Raw genomic sequence first — 20,991 nt, forward strand, 5'->3', positions numbered from 1 at the left:
GTCGTATAACAAGTATAAAATACACGCACTCGGGTAATAATCTCAAGGGATACGTGTTTTTAGAAATATGAAGCATAGTAACCTCGTTGAAAAATAAAATATAGAATAATCGATAATAATAATTAATAGCAATAATTTTAAAACAATCATTATAATAACATTATTAATAAGAAATAAGAAATATTTGTGGTCTACAAAGTAGGCTATTATTTTTAATTTATTTGCAAATAAATAGCTTTTCTACCCCAAATTTGATAAATACGTTTTATCAACACTGTTACAGTTAATAATGTCATTAATAGGTCAAACAGATGCGCTGCTTTCATTTGCACTTACACAGTCCAAACATGCTTTGGAATGAGACCACTGAAATGTGCTTTAGAGGATTTTGCAATTGCCTGATTTTCTGAAGGACAAACGCATGGTATCACATAAACTGCTCGGTGTTTTACATAAAATGTTCCATTTTTTTAATTAAATAAAGGTATTTCAATCATTAATAACGAAACTGCAGACTCGCATACCTTTTGTTTGCTGCTAGAACACCAGAGGCAGTGAATTTATGAACCAAAAACGCAAAGGGAGTAAAACGTAACGTTTACAGAGCAAAATGAGGAATATAAAGTGCATGAATTTTGAATTACAACAAACAACAGACAGAAAAGTAGGTTAAGGCTTTGATAAATCTGCTTACATCTGAGGCACCTGATAGGACAGTGAGAATTCAACATTTGATTGGCTAATGGCATTCTAAAAATGTGTCCAAATAACTTAGGTTTGTTTTTCTTTCTTTTATAACTATTTTAGTTTAGTTTAAATCTATGCAAATGAGTGAATTAATAACGTTCACATGTGCTGTATAGCCAGCAATAATCCTAACACTTTTTAAAGTTATCAAACCTACAGAAATTCATCGCATGGACAGTTCTTATTATTCTACTTCGGACAAAATACATTATACAGATATTTATATTGTTAGTTAATATAAACGCGCGTTAATAACTTGCATTAGGGATGTGCTATAATTTAACAGCAAATAAACCATCGCGTTTTGAGATCAATTTCCAGTTTGTCTCTGTAGAAACAATACAGAAGTCTATTCAAACAAGTCAAATTAGGACATGCCAAAGCTTCAGTATATTTCTTCATCAACTGTTGTCTGCGTTGTCCCGTTTCGTAGGAGGAGGGATCTAAAAGCAAGAGCAAGGTCTTAAGTAGAACGAAGCCCTATAACCCGACAACCTTGGCAGGCGAAACTATTTTCACGAACTTAGATTTTTTGCAGGCACGCAGGAGGTCGAGGCTGCTGTCATTTCTCCGGCCCCATGCATACCGCATTTAATTATTGTTGTGAGTTGTCTCTTATTTTTAAACATGGTGTTAAAATAAACCGTGCGCGTTATTTGAAATACATAATGAAATAATATAACAAAGTTATGAAGTAGGTCTAAATTATAGGCCTATTTATTAGGAGAATTTCTTCCATTTAAATTTCTAGAAAAAAAATCTGAAAGCGCATTGCAAAGTTCGTAGAAAATACCACTGAGTTTTAAAACGGTGCACTTGGGTATGAGTTATATTTCAAACGCATCATGCTGAGCTGCTAGACAGACAAGGAGTGTATACATTTCAATCAGCACAAACAACAATATCAGATGACAGTTAAGCCTAAGTGCTTTTGTACATGATATACAGAATAACTGTAATGAACAAAATCCACACAGAGAACACATATCGTTTAAAAAGTGCGTATCCTTACAGACATCCCACATCTTTTCTGATGCCACGAAAGGTTTCCGTATAGTTCTTTTTTGCCTGAGCGGAGTCTTCAACCACGCCGGGCGTTACTTCACTTGTTTTGTATTCCTCTAAATCCAGCGGACTGCTCTTATTGGTAGGTGCGAACGTTACATCACAACGATTATGACGCGCCGTCTTCCTGCTTCCTTCAGCCGCATCTTAAAGTGAATCTTGTTGGTGCGAGCGCGCGCTCTCAGCCTCCTCCTGGCCGCGTGCGCTGAGACACACAGTTTTCATCTACAGAGAGGAGCGGCGCACAAGAGCTCTTTCTCTGTCTCGCTCTCTCCGCTCTCTCCGCTCTCGCTTGTCCTGAGAAATTACAATATTCATCACGGGGCGAACAACCCTCTCTATTCTCCCCGTTACACTTTTGCGAAGAAGCTCCATTCGCTGTCATCTTCAGAGTAAGTAACCTTGTCCTCACGTAGCTCCATATGCGCTCTCGCTGAGTTTTGTTGACTACGGATGACTTTTGATGTGATGCGCTGTTTCGCTTTATGTTTCGTGCCGCACGGTATGTATTGTCAAGCAGATACTAAGGTGAACTTCACCATAAATTCGTGTCATTCTGGAGGAATTGCATCTCTTGGTTTTTCCCAAATCGATGGTAAATGAAGTATTAGTGCGCTTTTGTAATATTGCTTGTTGGGGACGCAACGTAAAACATTTACGCAGTGTTCTGAACTTGGCGTAATTCTTCCGTAAGATGCCTTTCTTTTCAGGTTCATGACGGTTTACATTTTTTGGATCTTTATTAAGTTAATTTGCTTTTCGCTAATCGTCTGTTGTTTTATGCCAATAATACATTTCCTTGCCATTTGCACAGATTCGCTCGCTGAGTTTAACCATAGACTTTTACTGAGCCTTTACTTTTACCCGACAGTCCAGTTTGACGCGTTACTTCATCATCGTTTTATGATGCTAAAGCCGGGTACATCAAAGCGTTGCTCGTGCAGAAGGGTACACGCTTACAGTAAAATCTTATGTTTAAAAAATAACTGCTAGCGTATAGTGCTGCGAAGCGTGTTTAGGATAGTGTCAAAGTTTTCACGCACGTGCTATACTAAAAATAATTTACCTTTGAGGTTCTTTGCATTACACGGTTCCTCTGATAAAAGCGCTTTTCCAACTGTAACTTGCTGGTGAGCACCTAGATATTCTTGCCTATTTAATCTAAGTTCTCCGAATCTTCTGGTCAGATATATATATAGCTGAAGAGCTCTTAACAGTTTAAATGAGTTCCTTTCTTTCCGTGGCAACTTTTGGGGTTAGGCTGAACATGGGTTTAAATTTTAGGAAAGCAGAGGTGCGCATAGACGCATTGGCTGTATAAGGTCAAAGACACCTCAAATGAACAGGTTTTGTGTAATTGTTGTGTTGACTGGTTTAATCAGGGACAGCGAAAACAGCAACTTGTCATATATTATATTTTAAATGTTAACTTCTGGCTTTGTTAATCGTTACGTTTTTTGAACATAAGTTATAGCTATATGCCATGATGTATTCAATATGTATTTTTTAACAAATGCAATAAAATTTGATATGGCCATACTGCTCATTGTGTTTGCCAATGCCAACATTATCACATTACATTAGTTTTTTTCTTTTCTTTATATCATTGAATTTATTTGTTTTGTGGGATTAATTGTGTTCTTTCAATTTAGCCAAATGGAAGTTATGCTTAGCGCGAGATTTACTCGCTACTTTCATTCTGAACAACGTGCATTTTCTTTTCTTTTTTTTAAACATTTTTTAATATAATTATTTCTTATGATAATAAAAGTAATGTTAAATAAGTAAATTACTCTTATAGACCGTGCATTTAATACACACTCCGTATTATCCACAAAAAAAGGTTTAGCCTCGAATTCATTTGACCCAGCACCAAATATTTGGACCCAGTTTGTTTATTGCTGTAGTGTAATAATTTATATAGATTAAAGCATATAAAGGGTGATTTGTGAATTTGCAAATATTAAGATGCTTTTATCTGATGGAAATGGTTACCTAAAAAGTTGCCAAAGTGAAAAAAGACTGCAAGTTGTCTGTGTGAACACAATATGGCAATTCTGGCTAAACACGGCTGTATGATTTTAACTGTTTTTACAGAGGATTAAGATTTTATAAGTGTGCCTTTTTGCATGCATGCATCTGTACATAGACTCAAGTATGATTTAAGTTTTTTATGTTCCATTTCACATAGATTAATTACATTTTTTAATGATGTTTTTGTGCTTTATATGTAAAATTTCTTTCTTAAACTTTTGGTCAGCATACTGTATCTACATACTGTGTAATTATTTAGTACACTGTGTGTTATCTAAGGCATTTGTTTATTTCAAATTGTATTCAGGATTGGGTGCAAAAAACTTGGAGATGTATAAAGAAAATTATTCATTGGTCCTTTTTCTTTGGATAGGTTCCCAGGGTTCTCGAGCTGTGCCCAGCTGACAGGCTTTCAAAGATGGCACAATAACAGTTCCAGTGATGCCTGACCATGACAGCACAGCCCTCTTAAGCAGACAAACCAAGAGAAGAAGAGTTGACATAGGAGTGAAGAGGACTGTTGGGTCGACATCTGTGGTTTTTACCCAAGAAAAAGCAACCTTTTTTAGTGTCATGAATCCCCACGGTTCCGAGCAGGATGTCGAGTGTTCAGTGGTGCAACACGCAGACGGTGAGAAGTCCAATGTGCTTCGCAAGCTACTGAAGAGGGCGAACTCCTACGAAGACTCTATGATGCCCTTTCCGGGGGCGACCATCATCTCTCAGCTTCTGAAAAATAATTTGACCAAAAACGGTGGCAGTGAGCCTATTTTCCAGGGGAGTGGCCTGTCAAGCACCGGTTCAGAGATCCAACAGGAGGATGCTTGCAGCAATTCCTCGCGGGGTAGCCCTCAGGAGTGCCTTTCGCCGTTCAGCAGGCCCTCCATGACCCAATTTGAAATGGAGAGGCTAACGGATGAGCATCTCAGGGCCAAACGAGCCCGGGTGGAGAACATCATCCGCGGGATGAGCCACTCGCCCAGCGTCACGCTCCGCGCCGGCGATAACGAGCGAGAGGGGGTGGCCCAGCCCCCTAGTCCTCGTGAGAACTACCGGGAGAACAAGCGCAAGCAGAAGCTGCCACAGCAGCAGCAGCAGAGTTTCCAGCAGCTGGTCTCGGCCCGCAAAGAGCAGAAGCACGAGGAACGCCGTCAGCTGAAACTGCAGCTGGAGGACATGCAGAAGCAGCTTCGGCAACTGCAGGAGAAGTTCTATCAGATTTACGACAGCACTGACTCGGAGAATGACGAAGATGGAAACATGTCCGAAGACAGCATGCGTTCTGATGGAATGGACAATCGTGCTCACGACTCTGTCCCAGACCGCTCCGACAACGAGATGTCTGACATGGATCCAGGGCACTTCTTGCATCGAGCACGCGCACTCATTCGCGAGCAGACCATGGTGGACGGCGACAAGCCCAAACGCGACGGGTCGCGAGGAAAGAGCCAGGGACCAACCACCATGCACGCAGAGGGTAAACGGTTAGCCGAGACGCTAAAGCAAGAGCTAAACACAGCAATGTCCCAAGTGGTGGACACAGTGGTGAAGGTCTTCGTAAAGCCTCCACGCCCAGTTCCTCAGGTTTTCCCACCCCTGCAGATGCCCCCAGACCGCTACGCAGTCAATGGAGAAAACCCAAACTTCCATACTGCCAACCAGCGCTTGCAATGCTTTGGTGATGTCATCATTCCTAATCCCCTGGACACTTTTGCCAGTATGCAGGTGCCTAATTCAAATGACCAAACAGAAGCCCTGCCTTTGGTAGTGAGAAAGAGCTCCTCAGATCAGACTGGATCTCTGCCCACACCTGGGGGTCACCACCATCCCTCACTGCACCCCTCTCCTTTATCTTCTACAATGGGCTTTAGTCCCCCCTCCTTCCGCCATCCTTTCCCTCTTCCTCTAATGGGTTACCCTTTCCATAGCCCCTTAGGTGCCCCAACAGGGCATTACCCAGGAAAGGACAGATCTTCTCCTGAGTCTCTGGATCTGTCCAGAGAGACCACCAGCCTACGGACCAAGATGTCGTCCAACCACCTCAGTCACCATCGTTCTATCTCGCCAACACACCCGGGCAACGAAGGCTTGTCTTTGTCCCTCATCAAGTCAGAGTGCGGAGACCTTCAGGACATGTCCGATATCTCTCCATATTCAGGAAGTACAATATCCTTTTACAAAAGAGATGTACTTGATGTTTTTATTAATTTAGATGCATGTACATCAGCATGTCATTTCTAGTGAGAGTGCAAATGTTTTATTCTATCTGAATGCCAGACGTCTTGAGAGAAGAAGAAATAACTCAGTTTCATGAATCTCTATTATAATTGGCAGATTTGAAAACCTGTTTTCCTCTAGAAGTCCGAAGATTAAAAAGAACTCGGCCATTGGAGGCTTTTAAGTGTGCACTATACGGAGAAGTGCTAAAAAGGCCCCGCCGTGGCTAAGATACCTCCCATCTTCTCTGTTCTCACACTATCACAGGGAGACGCACAATAAAACCTCCTCTTTCATCACAGCGCATGCAAGACTTTGTACTTAAATGCTCAAAGCAAATCATATTTCAAAGGCGGGAAGTAAAAGGACAAGTGGGATCTTTTGCTTAGAGGCCTTAGAAAGTTGTGGTAAAATATTTGTCATGGTAAAACATCTCTCATTGGAAGAGTGCCTAGTTTAGGAGGATTTGTCTTTATTCAATGTCAAGTTAAGGTAACAAGGGTATCACTCCAGGACAGAATATTCCCATCGTGGTGCTTTATTATTAAAATAATGATTCCCTTTTTATTCCTGATTAATTTACATAATGTGTTAGCAGAGAAAACAACAATGCTTATTTCTTATGGCTATAACCAGCTTCCTGTAGGTGAAGGTAGTTTGTACCTAGCTGTTGCCTGCAGTGTTTGTGTGCGTGTGTGTGTGTGTGCGTGCGTGCGTGCGTGCGTGCGTGCGTGCGTGCGTGCGTGCGTGCGTGCGTGCGTGCGTGCGTGCGTGTGTGTGTGTGTGAACAGGTGTTGGGAGAGAGCTGCTTTTCTTTTTATTCCCATATTTTTTTTGCCAAATGGCTGCTACATGTTTGATAAGATTTCAAATTAAAAGTTAAAATAAAGTTCTAAAGTTAAAACAAGCAAAATAAAAATAATACTTTTAATAAATACATTTTATTTAATAAAAAAATATAAAATAATAATTTTTGAAGTTTGGCAGAATAATCATAATTCATTGAAATCTTACAAAAGAAAACTAAACAAACAGTCTTCGGCGGAGCTTCTGAGGGCGTCTATTATTATAGTATACTTGTGCACCTGCACAGTTGAGACCTGAACAACAACATAAATATTTGCAAAATAGGGTGTTTAATCAAATATGAATTTCTATTCAAATTCTAGAAGAAACAAGCAGCCAATTATCTTCAGCCATGGGCAGAATGATCTTCCTTGTCACATGCTCTCTTTGCATCTCAAGAAAAATAGCCTTGTTCTGTTTCCCCCATCATTTGCATATAGAGAGACCGAACAGCTCTGGCACAGGGTTGTTGTAAGAATGGGGTGGGGGTGGGCGGCAGGTGAAGCCAGTTTGCATGTCTAATATAGTTGACGAGGACAGAGGTTCAGGGTTGTGCGAACTCCATGCTCAAGTGCTGAAGCAGCTATTGCTCGTAGATTCAGGTTTCATCAATTAAATCGAAGCGAGGAGAAAAAGCTCGCACAGATCACTTTTCAAACTTGGTTGCCAAAGTGGTTTAATAAAATACTTTCTCCGTTTCAAAACCACTTTGCTGTTAGAACTGCAAAACTGAGTTTGGTCTCTTTTGATTGATTCGCTTTTGAAGTAAAAAGATTATCGAAGGATTGCTGACAGAAAAACGCTTCCTGTTGTTTTTTCTTAACAAGAGCTCAAGGCTCAGCTGTAGTACATTTGTTGCTCTAATCTTTCATATTGCCGAACAGATGTCTAGCATTAATTTATGGATTTATCATCCCTGTGTCCTTTTTTCCTCCTTTCTCTCCTTACACCTGGCTGTTGGATCACATTTCAGTAGTTATTGTCTACCTTACATGCAACTCGCTTAATACAAAACCAAACCTAAAAAAGCCAGATGATGCACTGCATCTATGGCGCTGTTGTTTATGTAGTATCTCATTTGGCTATAAACCACAGCTGCCCCATATTCCCCTCCCCTGAAATACTTCATATTCATGTTTGCATTATGGCCTTCATTGACGTTGACTGTGGAGCGGCTTGTTTTACACCGAGTGGCCCAGTGTTTACACGGTGTATTTTGTCATTTCGCATATTTACGTATCCTAGAAACGGCTCTGTTTTTCTAGGAAGCCAGCTTTACTTGTAGGAAACATGCGTTCGTGAGTCAAGCCCGTTGAGTCATCCTCGCGCATTGTCCCCAAGATCGGAGAATGTTTGTTTTCTTTAAAAGTGAATGACTTGAATGTTAATGGCTTGGAGTAATGAGATACCTGGGATTTATGAATGTTGTTAACAGAGCGGAGAGAAGGTAGAATAAACCGATATGATCAGCGCTCTGTAAATACTGAGAAGAGATTGCACAGGGGCAGCCACGGATTTGCTGAAGCAGTTCAACGAAGACTTCTTCGCAACTTTTTTTTGCCATGTGATGCCCATTAAAAAGAGCATTTCGATTTAATAAAAATAACGATGAAGGTGTTTACAGGCCTTTTTTAACGGTCTAATTATTTTGCCACACCGCATGTTTTTTTTAAGTGAGCCATGTGCCTCGGTCGTGTTGTGAAAAAGACAGCTTGAATATCTCTATCTCGCTCTGTCATACACTGCTGTTATTTGCTGTATGCATTATGACAGATGGTAGGAAGGAGAGTAATGCTCTTTTGGTCTTCCCTATCAGCCTAATGGAGGTCACCTAGGGTTCTACTCCTCGCCTCCTCTCTTGGCACAAGAACCATGTCAATCTGCATATGCACCGTTATTACAGAGGCTAAACATCACAAATACCACAGACGGGCCCGTATTTGTCTTTTCTTACAAGGAGAAATGTTCATTCTTGTTGTTCTTAAACTACATCTTGCTTTCTCTATGTAAGCAAACTGCACCAGCAGGTAGCGATTACTGTGTATGGACACAGGCTAGTACCTCGTGAGTTGCCATGGTGGTACCATGCTTTATAGGGGGGTGGAGGGAGAGAGAGTGCTGGGTGAGGCTCTTAATTGACCTTGTGGGGGCCCATTGATTTAGCCCCACATGCATCTTCATTTTTGATAAATTATAAAGCCGTTAATTTGCAGAGGAAATGGCTGGGCCAGTCTGGATCGCAGATGTGGCTAAAGCCGGCCTAACTGGCAGAGCGGGGGCCGTGCCAGGAGGCTCAGGGCGGAGGGCTGGGGGGCTAATTGTAATGGGTAGATGGCTCTGGTTAGCCACGATCTCTCCTGGGACTCCCCTCAGCTGCCCTCTGTTTACCAATCTAGAGGGCAATGCCACCTCCAGATAAATAGCTTTTTTATTGGGATAAGCAGACGTTTATTGACTAGTGATGCTACATTGACTCTTTAAGGTGATAGTATGAAAGAGGAAATTGTTAAGGATGGTATATATATGCTGTTTGCTTTGATGTCATAATTTGCCATGTGGTTAATGTAAAAATGTATTACTACTAGGGGCGACAACTGGCTAATCTTGTGGCTTGATTTAATTAGTAGTAATAATTGCTACTAGTTTAATTTGGGGTTTATTTTTTATGAATGTCTATATTTGATGCAGAAATTCATGTATTTCAAAACAATATGTATACACCTTAACTTCCAATTTTCCAAATCCAAGAGGGGCTTTCTCCGAACCATCTGAAGAAGGCCAAGCTGATGTTCTTCTACACGCGCTACCCCAGCTCTAACATGCTGAAGATATTCTTCTCAGACGTGAAGGTGAGCTCACCGTTGACCGTTAACTATGTCGTGAAGTAGCGCCATCCCACTAGTCCAGATGGGTCCCAAACAGACGGCCAACAACCCCCACCCCACCCCCCAATTAAAATAACTGGCCTTAATCTCCTAGAAGAGAACAACACAATTTAGCGCAAGACCCACTTTCCCTTTCACTCACTTACGGTTTCATTTGAAACACAGATCATGAGAAAAAAAAATTCTTGTATGTTTTCCTCTGTTTCAGTGATGTCATTAATATTTAGTGGCCATAAACAATTAACCTAACCTGTTGGGATGATCATTTCTGAAAGTTCACAATTCAAACTGTTGCCGTTTATCTGTGGGAGAGGGCTGAGAAATTAGAGGTTGGGCCGAAAGGAACAAACGAAAGCGGGATTGGGCGTGGGGGGGCAACAAACAAAATGGAGCACAACAACACAAACAAAACAATGGCGCCAATTGTCTTTTATTTACAACTTAATTTGTTGTTGATGCGTCATACAGGGAGCATACGGAGGAGAAATAATGTGACAGATTCAGGCCACATTATTTAAATGAGGAGAGCAGGCTCCTCTCACTCCCAGCTGCCCCTGTGCTGGATCCAGGGTGACCACCTTATCCTCACACACATGCTTCTGTTGCATCCGTCTAAATGTGCCAAAAGCTTAATACTCACGAGAACGCACTCACTGTTAGCGCACTGGGCTCTTAGAGTACTTAATATTTACTGGTATAATTGACTAAAATATAGAAAATAATATCACTTTGGTATTTTGAGAGTGCAGATTTTTTATAGTGGAATAGTTCCCCTTTGAAACCTTTGAGTTCATAATTCAAAAAGCATAGTCAGCTCAGATTTCTTAGAAAAGAAAGCATTTTAAAATGTGTATTCCCGTACGTTAATTTTGAGGCACTTTTGAAAAGAAAAAGTTAATCAAAGCTTTAAATTAAAGACGCCCTAATTACAGTCTCCCTTTAGACAAGGCTGTGAAATTTTCGACACGTTAAATTAACATTTTGCAAAACAAGGTCAGTGTGTTGGAAGAGATGGTTTTAGAGGGCCGCTTAAACAGAAGGGAACTATGGGTGGCATGTGTTTGTTGGATCAACTAGTATGTATGTTACGGAATTAAGCATAAATTACTGACTAATTATGGCTGTATAAGCCTACCAAAGTTACAGGAATTAGTGATTAAGATGTTAATGATGGGATCTAAATAGGAAGGAATAACTGTGGGAAATAGGTTGATTCGACAACTGTTTTACCAAAGTTGTCTATAGTGGGATGATTTTGGAAAAAACTTGTGCCATTTAACTATTGTGACAATATAATGGCCTAATATGACAATAAAGTTTAGAATGACCTCTTTTACTTCCATAACCGTTTTATTTAATTAAATTCAATTTAAAATAAAATGTGAATTATCTGTGATAACAACAAAAATTCCTAAAACTGTGCTATTTTTTAAAATTATTATTTAGGAAATGTATGTGTATATTGGAAACCATAAGGGATTTTAAAAAGCAAATTAGAAAATACTAAAATAGTTTAAGATTACAAATAATAAAAATATTCAAATATTAATGTGTGTGTGTGTGTGTGTGTGTTATGTGACTGTGTTTATATAATACAGTTCTACCGTTTCTTCATTTCGATTGTACATCGTGAAATCAAACTTGAACTATCTCAAATAATAATATCTCATTCAGGAAGAGGAAGGTGTTTCTTACAGGTAGTTCCGACAACAGTGAGAACATTTCCCAGTTGTGACTTCATCAAGTGAGCCAGTGGCCATAAAGAGATTTAGACAGCCTCCTTTCAGAGAAAAGCAACAGGAAACCGTGACAATCCAGTGATTTGTGTTCTTATGTAACGTATAATACCTCAGTCTCTCCTCGACATCTCGTTCACAATCATTTTCTGAACTGTTAAAGTAATCACGACCCGTTATCAAATTTATCATTCAGAGTAGCTCAGAACACAGAGACTGCAGTTGCGAAGGGTCATGATTTTCCCAATGTGATTTATGGCCGAACGTTCATCCTTTAGCTCGTCCCCTGTATTTCTTCACAATTGAATTATCATAAATCTGATATGGCATATTCACATCACCTGGTGGTCTACTGGTCTGGCTACAGTAGCCTTTGAGCTAAATAAGAGAGAGGTGAAAGGTTAAGGGGAGCATTAGCAGCAAGATTGTGTGACGCTGATTATGAGCAGTCAAAGCGGGTGTGAGTCGGGTTACGTCACCCTGTCAGGGTCAAAGCGTATACATTTCAACCGGACAGCTCCAGTAAGGTCAGCCATAGGTCAGGGAAATTATTTTAGCCACCCAGACTTTGTCACCGGGCCGTTTAAACCTACAACATACCGTGTACCATTAACAGCTGAATATCAAGTAACCTACTAAGCACTTAGCTTACTTCCCTCAATAGAGCTAAACTTTTCCCAGCTTCACATTCTAAGTGCCTGCTGTGTGAGGGGAGGGGGACTCAAAATGTATAGACCCGGTATAAGTAGCGTCTCCACCAAAAAGCCCATATTGTCTCCGGATAGAAGAGGAAACATGCAGAGTGACGGGTCAAGTCTTCCCCCCGGTGTCTTGGAAAGAGGGATCTCTGTCACCAGAGGAATAATCTTTCACAGGCCTGTGAGCAAGAGTGTGTGAAACGCTCTGGCCCGTACGTACACCCTTGTTCTCTGAGTCAACTGCTGCCCGGACACATTACAGGCGTCCGACTGATTTGTTTTATGAATCTTTTGAGCGTGCTCAGTGGATATAGAAGGTTTTTTTAGGGGAGTTGAAAATAACAGGATGAGGTGTCCCGCGGGAAGCATTGGGTTTGGTGTTCTTAGAACAGCAAAATGGAAATGATGTCAAGAGTAATATGTTGAAGTATGTTTAAATTTTTTATATAAAAAAGCATTTTACGTGTCAGTTTAGTAAACATTTTTATATAGTGTGTCACTTAGAGTTAACTATTTGATCTAGTTCATCAAGTTTTGTCAGAATGCAAAAACGTATTTTTTGGTTCCACAATTTACGTGTCACGTTCGCACTGGTAGAAATGTTTGTGTTTTTTTCCAACTTTTCATTTGGTGTCTTGTTCTGAGCTTGGGGTGGCTAAAGGCTGATAGAGCTCCACCGGTTATTTTTGTTTGACAAGCAGATGACATGATCCTTAATTGCTGAGTTGTCACGTTCCAGCAACGTGGCTCCATTGTCCCCCGAATCTCTGGTATTTCTATTGGGCAACAATGCTTTTTAAATCTCCCTTTATAAAGTGCTGCCAAACGATGTCATGCGGACTTACTTTTCTGCGCTCTCCATTATGTCATCCACTAGCCATTCTAGAAAAAAATCCCCCCTCTCGCCTTTTATCCAGCCCTTCTGCGAGCCCCGCTCGTATGAGACAATGTCTTATGACAATGGAAGAGCCTAATCTCCATGTCAAAGCAATTTTCATTCCCCAGTGAGCAGCCTGCTATCATTTTGTAATGTTTTGTTTCTTATTCTAAAAGAATTAAGGGGGTGGTGGGGGGCTGGAATAAGTCGTCACAGAGGGCCGGGGGTCCTTATCTCAGTGTCTGGAGATTTGGACAGTGCATTTCGCCCTGCAGATAAAGTGGAAAAAAGAGCCCCCTCGAGTTGAGCAGATCCTAATAGGTTTAACTTCGAATGAAACGGGGGGTAAGCGAGAGATCAGATAGCCTCGCTTCTTTGGTTGTTCTTTTTCCCCTTCTTTTCAAACCTCTGTTCTTGCTTGCTGTTAGGCTGAAAGAAGGCAGAGGCGACTCGGGGGCCAAATGTATAATTCTTGGATAGGTTAAGTACGTCTTTGAACTTCTCCAGACTGATGCCTTCGGATGATGACTTAATCATTTTCTGCTGAATTATGGGAGGAGAACCCTCGTGGCGCTACAGTAATCACGCTCCCGGCCGGCCTTTCGGGCAAACTTGACGACTTGACGGCACTGCGTGTCCCTCTGCGACTCGGGTTCCCCACTATGAAATCTTGTTCATGTCCTAAATTTGCAAGCAAGGAGGCAAGTTTCTACATGGTAATTACATCTACCCTAAGATACACGGTCGCCCTCCCCCATCTTTGTTCGCCGTCCTTCCTTTTTTTCCTCGCTCTCTCTCCTCAGCTGTCATCTAAACAGGGGCCTGCATGTTCTCATGGCCACAGATAGATAAGTGCTCGCTGTTGATTTTTGATTAATGCTCTTTGAGGGAATGGAAGGGGAGGCAGGGGCAATGATGGCTTGATGAACACCCGTAATGACAAAAGGCAGGAGGCTGCATGTCAGAACAGCCAGCAGAAAGCCCGGCGGATTTATAGCTTTAACTTGGCTACATTCAACTCAGCTGTCCTGTACATTCACACCCCTGGCAGCCGATGCTTTCACACACACATGCGCGAACACACGTACAAAGGCTGCCACACAGGTCATTCGCTGAGGTCATGGGGCAAGTACACAGGGCAAACCGAGTACCGTGTATTTATAGGCGCTCGGACGCTCCAAATTTAGCTCCGACAACAGCGTACGAAGGCCAGCCCTGAGCTGCCTGAGCTAAACTTGGGTTTTATTTCATTTTGATATTTTATTTTCACTCCATTTCACCATTTACTTGATCATTTACTTGACTCGATTATTAATGTGGGAAAAAGCCCCGAGGCGTATCGGAATTAACTCAGCTACTTGATATGTAAATTTTCTGTCACTGCATTACGGGCTATTGACACAATTATAATTTCATCTACTCAACCCTGAACTGTTTGCATTTGCGCACAACATCAAATATCCGCACCAGCCGTGTAAGCCTGGTATGAAAAAAGCAACCCCCTGACCGATCTGTCTCAGCTGCGGCTGTGTTTGCTTACCCATCATCCTCAAGGACAATGTGAAGTAAACACGTTTGTAGAAACAAATGTCTTATCTGTTGCTCTGACATTTGAGGGTGTCACTGGATAACCAGATAAGAGGTTAGTCACACTCGATTTTAAGAGTTTTTAGTAAACTGGACAGTCAAAAATGAAATCGAAAGATTATTGCAGACGTTCTAGGGTAACTTTAATAGTTATTTCTGCACCAAAAACATTGTATTGTGAAACGTGTATATACGTTTTCAAAAAGAAAGCATTTTTAGCAGAATCTCACAAATATTTTTAATTCTTTTAATACACACAATACTTAAGCAAGTTTCAACTCTCTATATGTAAAAATAAGCTTTTCATGCTCATTGAATAAACAGCAACAAATTTCAAGTGTCTTTCTGTTTTTCTCTCTTAAAGTTCAACCGCTGCATCACATCTCAGCTGATCAAGTGGTTCAGCAACTTCCGTGAGTTCTACTACATCCAGATGGAGAAGTTCGCACGCCAGGCCATCAACGACGGTGTGACGGGAGTCGAAGAGCTGAGCGTCAGCCGAGAATGCGAACTTTTCCGCGCACTCAACATGCACTACAACAAGGCCAACGATTTTGAGGTGAGCACTCGTCCGATGTTATTCCCTGTGTGCGTGTATCCACCGTGTTTCACTCACGTTGTGAGATTCACGTTAACACAGTTCACAGCATTAAAATGAACGCAGCAAAATGATCTCTTTATATGATTAGACAATGAATGGCAAGCTGTTCGTCCTGTAAATCCCACCCCTGTGCCTCCCGTACTCCAGGGGTAATGCGAACAAGGAATTTATCTTTTTTTTTGCCCGAAACACACTCATGCATCTGTCTGTTTGATGAGGCAAACAGGGGAGCAACGCTTTAGGTCCAAGCGTCCTTGTCAAATACAATTTGCCTAGCTCACATTTACCACTCAGCTCACTATCAATATCTGCCCACTGGGATTCTAGTCATTCAAACACTATCCTTACAACATCATCATCATTTAGCTGACGATTAGCAAAAATCCACCTTCCCCCCGAGTCCCCCTTTCATTTGGGTCAAGTCAAAGTCAAGGTTTATTGAAAATACAGGTGTAGAGAAAGCTGCGCACCACACCTTTGCAACCAGGAACATATTTAGAAGCATGATCCCTATTTTCATACATAAATGCGAGATTTGCATGGCTGTGGAAGAAAACGCAGGGCACCATGAATAAGACTGTTGTTGGTGGAGAAGTAGAACCGAGGGAGAGATTGTTTTGCATATCAAGAGCCACAAAGGCTGCACAGGTGTACAAGCAGGACTATCTGAAAGACTTTCCCAAATGCTCATTTTCCATGCAAGGAAAACTCGAGTTTTAATGCAAATTTCAGAGAGAACGCCAGCCTGGTCGGTTCCCTTTTTCCCTACCGTCTCGTCTAGCGTGTGACAATATCCCACAGTAAGTACGTGCCGCAGAGAGAGGTCGTTTTTTTCACCTTTCGCGGTGCAGAGGGACACTTCATGCCGAGGGTTTTTGTACAAAATTTTCTCTTCTCCACCTGTCACACTGCGAGGCATGAAATTGGAACCCTCGCCGATTCAGCAAGTCGCTCTTTCTGCCAAATTTAGCATCATCAAAGTTCCACCTTGCGAGCTCCTCGTGAATGAATATACCCTCTGTTGTGCTGATCGTTTGATGTTAATCTAGTCTGTCAATGTGCTTCCTTCTCCCTTCTTTTTGTCGTCAGGCCCTGTCGTTTCTTTCTCTCATTCGCTTTCCCACTTTCGCCGCCTTGTGTCTTTCATCCTCTTCGAGTTTACTCACCCCTTTCTTTCCCATTACCAACTTGGTAATGACATAATTGTCACATTCCTCATGGTGGAATGAGCAGAGGCCGTAATTAAAGGAGCTTCATTAGTTGTCTTCAATGCACTTGTGTTGCGCTTGCTGTTTTCTTTCAAGTTGTTTATCCTTCATTCGACTCCTCCTCCAGTTGCACTGTCTCAATATGCCATCATTTTTCTCCTAATTACCGCTCTGTTTTTCTTAGCCGGACAATGCGACGAATGAACACAATCGAGGCCATTTGCATAGACGGCCTGAGATTTCTAAAGCTTAAAAGGTTCCCAGAAAAGACAGGATCACCTCTTCCTCCTGTTGTCTCTCATTGTCCCAGATAGAGCTGCCAGCAAAATGGCAAGTGTTATATTTTAGCCGAAGGTGTTTGTGTGTGTACTAAGCAGACTTGATCACGCCTAACAGGTCTGGTTAACTGCTCTAAGGGAACATCATTTGATTATATTGCATAGCTTAATAAGCACAAGAGAAGGATATTTTCTTAAGGAAATTAAAATCTTGTTCTCTCACGCTCATGTCATTTTTTTTAAGCATTTTTATGCGATAAAAGTTCAAATTATTATACTCCTTTAAAAACTTTACATTGTACTTTCTGAAGCTATACTATAGGGTTGTGTAAGACAAGTGCCAAAATTTATGTCAAATATCATACTCCACTTTGCATATTCAAACTGACATGTCTTATTTGCTTACATAAAAGCGTAAACGTTTTTTTCCTTAGCACAAAAAAGCAACATGAGCGCGAGTAAATATAGTTCCGTTTTTGGGTATCCTGTCCCCTTAAAATCTGTGGCAGAGCATTTAATATTAAAGCGCACACAGAAAGGCGAACACCTGTTAAATCTCGCCGCACAGTTAAGCATTGTTAGCCAAAGTGGCGTTTCCTGGCCTTGTAATTGTGGCATCTGGTTCTCAGGAGCCGTCTTCACACTTACTGTATCACATCACAGGCACCATTGAAGAGTTGTAAGAGGGGTGGGGTCCACGGGCTCCGCTGGGATAAGGAGACATTTTTATGACAGCTCTGGGAAGGTCTCATCTTTCGCCCACAAAATAGTTCAAGGCTCTTCTGTCAAACCCCCCTGAGTGCCTCCCCCCGACTTGCCCCAGACCCGCCTTGACTTCGGTCCTTGTAGCCTCCTCCCATGAACCGGCTGAGGAGAACACAGAGGAGGCTCAGTCTCTCCTTCTCTTTCTTTGCTCCCTGTGATCTCTGAGCCTTTTTGAAAAAGTGTTGGTGGCCATATCCCCACAGCAGAACCAGACAGACCTGCTTTGACTTCAAGAGTTCTCGTATGGGTATCTTCAGGCTATCAGGTGTCCCTGGCTATTGTCGTGATGGATGAAAGAAACTTTGGGACATGAAAATAATTTTTTGTTGTGTTTGTTTGTTTGCATATCTTTCATGCCCAGTAATTCGTTTTGTTTGCGTGCTTAAGATACAAGATACTGTTCTATAAATTATTTGAAGAGAGTGTATAATTTTTGCACCACTTGTATAGTGAATTTGCAAAATAATCATAAAATTAAATAAATAAACAATAATTAAAAATCAATCAATAATAACAATATTATTAATAATAATAATGTTTTAAGCAGGTTTGTCTGAGAGAGTGTATAATTTTTGCACCACTTGTATAATTGATTTGCTAAATAATAATACAATTAAATAAATAAATAATAACAATAATTAAAAATCAATCAATAATAACAATATTATTAATAATAATAATGTTTTAAGCAGGTTTGTCTGCCTTTGTTTTGCAAACAAATAATCCCGCCCCAAACTAATGTCATATAAACAGAGCAATGCTTTAATAGCATATCAGTGTTAACACTTTCGCGAAAAACTACCAAAACGCCCATTTTCAAACAATTTTAACATGGCAAAACTCATTACACTCATCACCTCTAAAATGTCTACAAGACAAGCACAGCGTGTAAAAGATGTAAAGTAAGACGCTCTGATCACACCCATTCTGCACCTCCAAAAAGCTCAATTAGCCAACATTCAACACGTCCCCCTTTTCTCCAGGTTTCTCTTCCCTTTTGTTTCCTCGTCCTCTCATTCGTGTCTTGTCCATGCCTGGTGTGACCTACCCCAAAGGCCTACATTATTAATTGTCCTTTGGAGACAGGGAAAAGTTCAAAGACTGTGCGGATGGTCCCTTTACTGCGACCGTCTATTGTCTAACATTCATCTCCCTTTACCCTTGTTCCAGGAGTGTATTATCTCCCTTGCCTCATGAGAAGAGAAGGTTATCAATAAGCGTGTAGAGAGCTGCCATCATGACTGCCAGGAGGTCCTGGCCTCCCAAGTCCACACATAGCTCCCCCACGGAGGGCTAGTTTACTGTTGTTTATCTTTGCGCTACTAGCTTGAGCCTTGCTACAGTATACATCTTAGGAAAGGGCTCTGGTTTCAGTTCTTCCTCTCTCTGACCTAACACTGACCTGCGCTGTGGTCTGCCAGCTCACGCTCCCATTATAACGCCACTCAAAGCTATGGACAGTGCTTAGAGATAGCGGTGGCCGTTTGAAGGCTAAGTTTGGGATAGCTTTAGTTTTAAATACTGTAGCATGGTGTAGTTTATTAACCAACTAGAATTACTGCTTTTTTATATCTACGCGAGTGAAAACCAAACTAAAGTACAAAAGTAATTTATTTCAAAACAATAAAAAGTTTTAAAACAGGTTTCCCCCAGACAGATCTGAACATTATAAACATTTCCGCCCCACAAATTCGGACTGCATCGGTTAAACCAGCATTGCATCAGCCGACTGGTCAAGACACATAAACAAGTAATATCTTGACCATAAATTCGTAAATGTTTTTTTTTTGCTTTTACATTTCTTTTGTATATTTATCTTTTTTTTTATTTGTTTTTATATTGTCAGGCTTGGGATTCTATAACCGCCACAGTGTTAATAATAATAATAGTGCAATAAGATAAATATGGCTGGCTTATTCTTTTATAAATATTTAATCTCTCATATTAGACTGTAGTAAGTATTTGTACATTAAAATAAATACACACAAGGGAATCACAACAAAGCGGTTTATCACATTGCATGTTGTCTGCAGAAGTACCTCAAGCACCCCATACATACTGTATATAGTGCTACATCATATGTAAATTTCTTCTCATTTCTATTCTATTCTATTTTTATTTTATTAATAACAACGTTAAAAATGTGTTTGTTTATTTTATTTTATTTTTTAAGTCAGTTGTAACATTTAATACACAAAAAATACACATTCAACAAGCAGAATTCCGAAAGTTATTTTGAGCAGCATTCTGTTTGGAGCAAAAGTATTTAACCCCCTCGAATGAAAGTCCTGAATGAAATCGGAGCGAAGTCTCAAGACAAAGTCTGACTTGGTGCCCATTGTATGGCAAGCTCACATGCAGCTGGGATGGCACCCCCTCACAATCAGTGTTTTGTGGTGAACCCTGAGCCCGTCATGTGATATCAAGAGTCATGTGGTCAGATGATGTAGACTATTGTCTTCAAGGGCTCTTGGGTCACGATCATCTTCCTCTCTCTCATTAGATCATACTGTCTGATGGACTGACACTGACAATGACAACACTTATTGTACAGTACAAAACGACACTGCTTTTAGAAGCCTTAGTGTAAAATATTTAGAATATTAAATGAGCAAACTACAAAAAAAGAGCAATTACAATTGATACTACACATATTTAAAAATGCTAATAGTACATAATAATACAAATATAATTTGACATAATTAACAGTACTCTTCATCGGTTTAGTAACGTGCTGTGAATATTTACAGCCTTATGTTGCATGTCCTCAGTGTTGAATCAATTCATCATTGGAGAGCTGATTGATAGGAGACTATAATGTGTTTCCTCTTTCTTCACTACAGCTTCGCTATAAATGTCACGCTCGGCAGCTCGCTGTCACACTGAACTGTCCCCAGCCGAACGTAATAGAGCGCTATGAAAACAAACTCCCGTCATATTAGCTCAGTTATTACCATGTCTCACGTCAGAAGAGCTCCTCTAATCTGGTTATAGGACGACACTTGGCTTCTGTTCCCATTGCGCCTGCTGACAGAATAAGCTTTCATACTTTTTATGTCTTTATTGAATGAACCGTGATGGCCGTTTGGCTAATAATTTGAAATTGGACTGGCAGATGCTGTGTTCTTTACATGAATCATGTTTCCCCGATACCTGGCGGTTAAGGAAATATCAGTTTCTTGTTATCAGGGTTTATTCCTGTCTCTGTTGATGGGATCACAAGCAAGGTCTATGTGATTTCTTCTCATGCTGCTCTTGTGGGAACTGAACTTCCTCAGCGGGTTGGTTAATCATTAGTGGAGGTGACCTGAGAACTCTACAGTACAACACATTATATTCAATGGCCTTCACCGTACTTACCGAGGGACAGTATAATCATCGTGCCATCAAACTTGCATTAAAGGAGACAAATATTCTGTTTGTGAACTACAAAAATACCAACGTCAA

The 20,991-nt window shown here is 40.8% G+C and overlaps 1 protein-coding gene across 5 annotated transcripts in view; it reads left to right on the forward strand.

Annotated features, from left to right (window-relative positions):
- prox1a (prospero homeobox 1a) overlaps window positions 1-20,991 on the forward strand; it is a 44,246-nt gene that overhangs the window by 9,974 nt on the left and 13,281 nt on the right. The window contains exons 1-4 of one of the 5 annotated variants that reach the window (XM_057343616.1): window positions 216-1,350; window positions 4,220-6,011; window positions 9,650-9,758; window positions 15,057-15,251. In XM_057343616.1, coding sequence (XP_057199599.1) covers window positions 4,288-6,011; window positions 9,650-9,758; window positions 15,057-15,251 — 2,028 coding nt within the window. In that variant the 5' untranslated portion in view covers window positions 216-1,350; window positions 4,220-4,287. Of the gene's footprint in view, window positions 1-215; window positions 1,351-1,390; window positions 2,315-4,219; window positions 6,012-9,649; window positions 9,759-15,056; window positions 15,252-20,991 lie in introns of those variants that run through there. The other 4 variants (XM_057343613.1, XM_057343618.1, XM_057343614.1 and 1 more) reach the window with 4 other exon arrangements.

Source organism: Triplophysa rosa, linkage group LG10 (assembly GCF_024868665.1).
Source record: "Triplophysa rosa linkage group LG10, Trosa_1v2, whole genome shotgun sequence".
Classification (NCBI taxonomy): Eukaryota; Metazoa; Chordata; class Actinopteri; order Cypriniformes; family Nemacheilidae; genus Triplophysa; species Triplophysa rosa.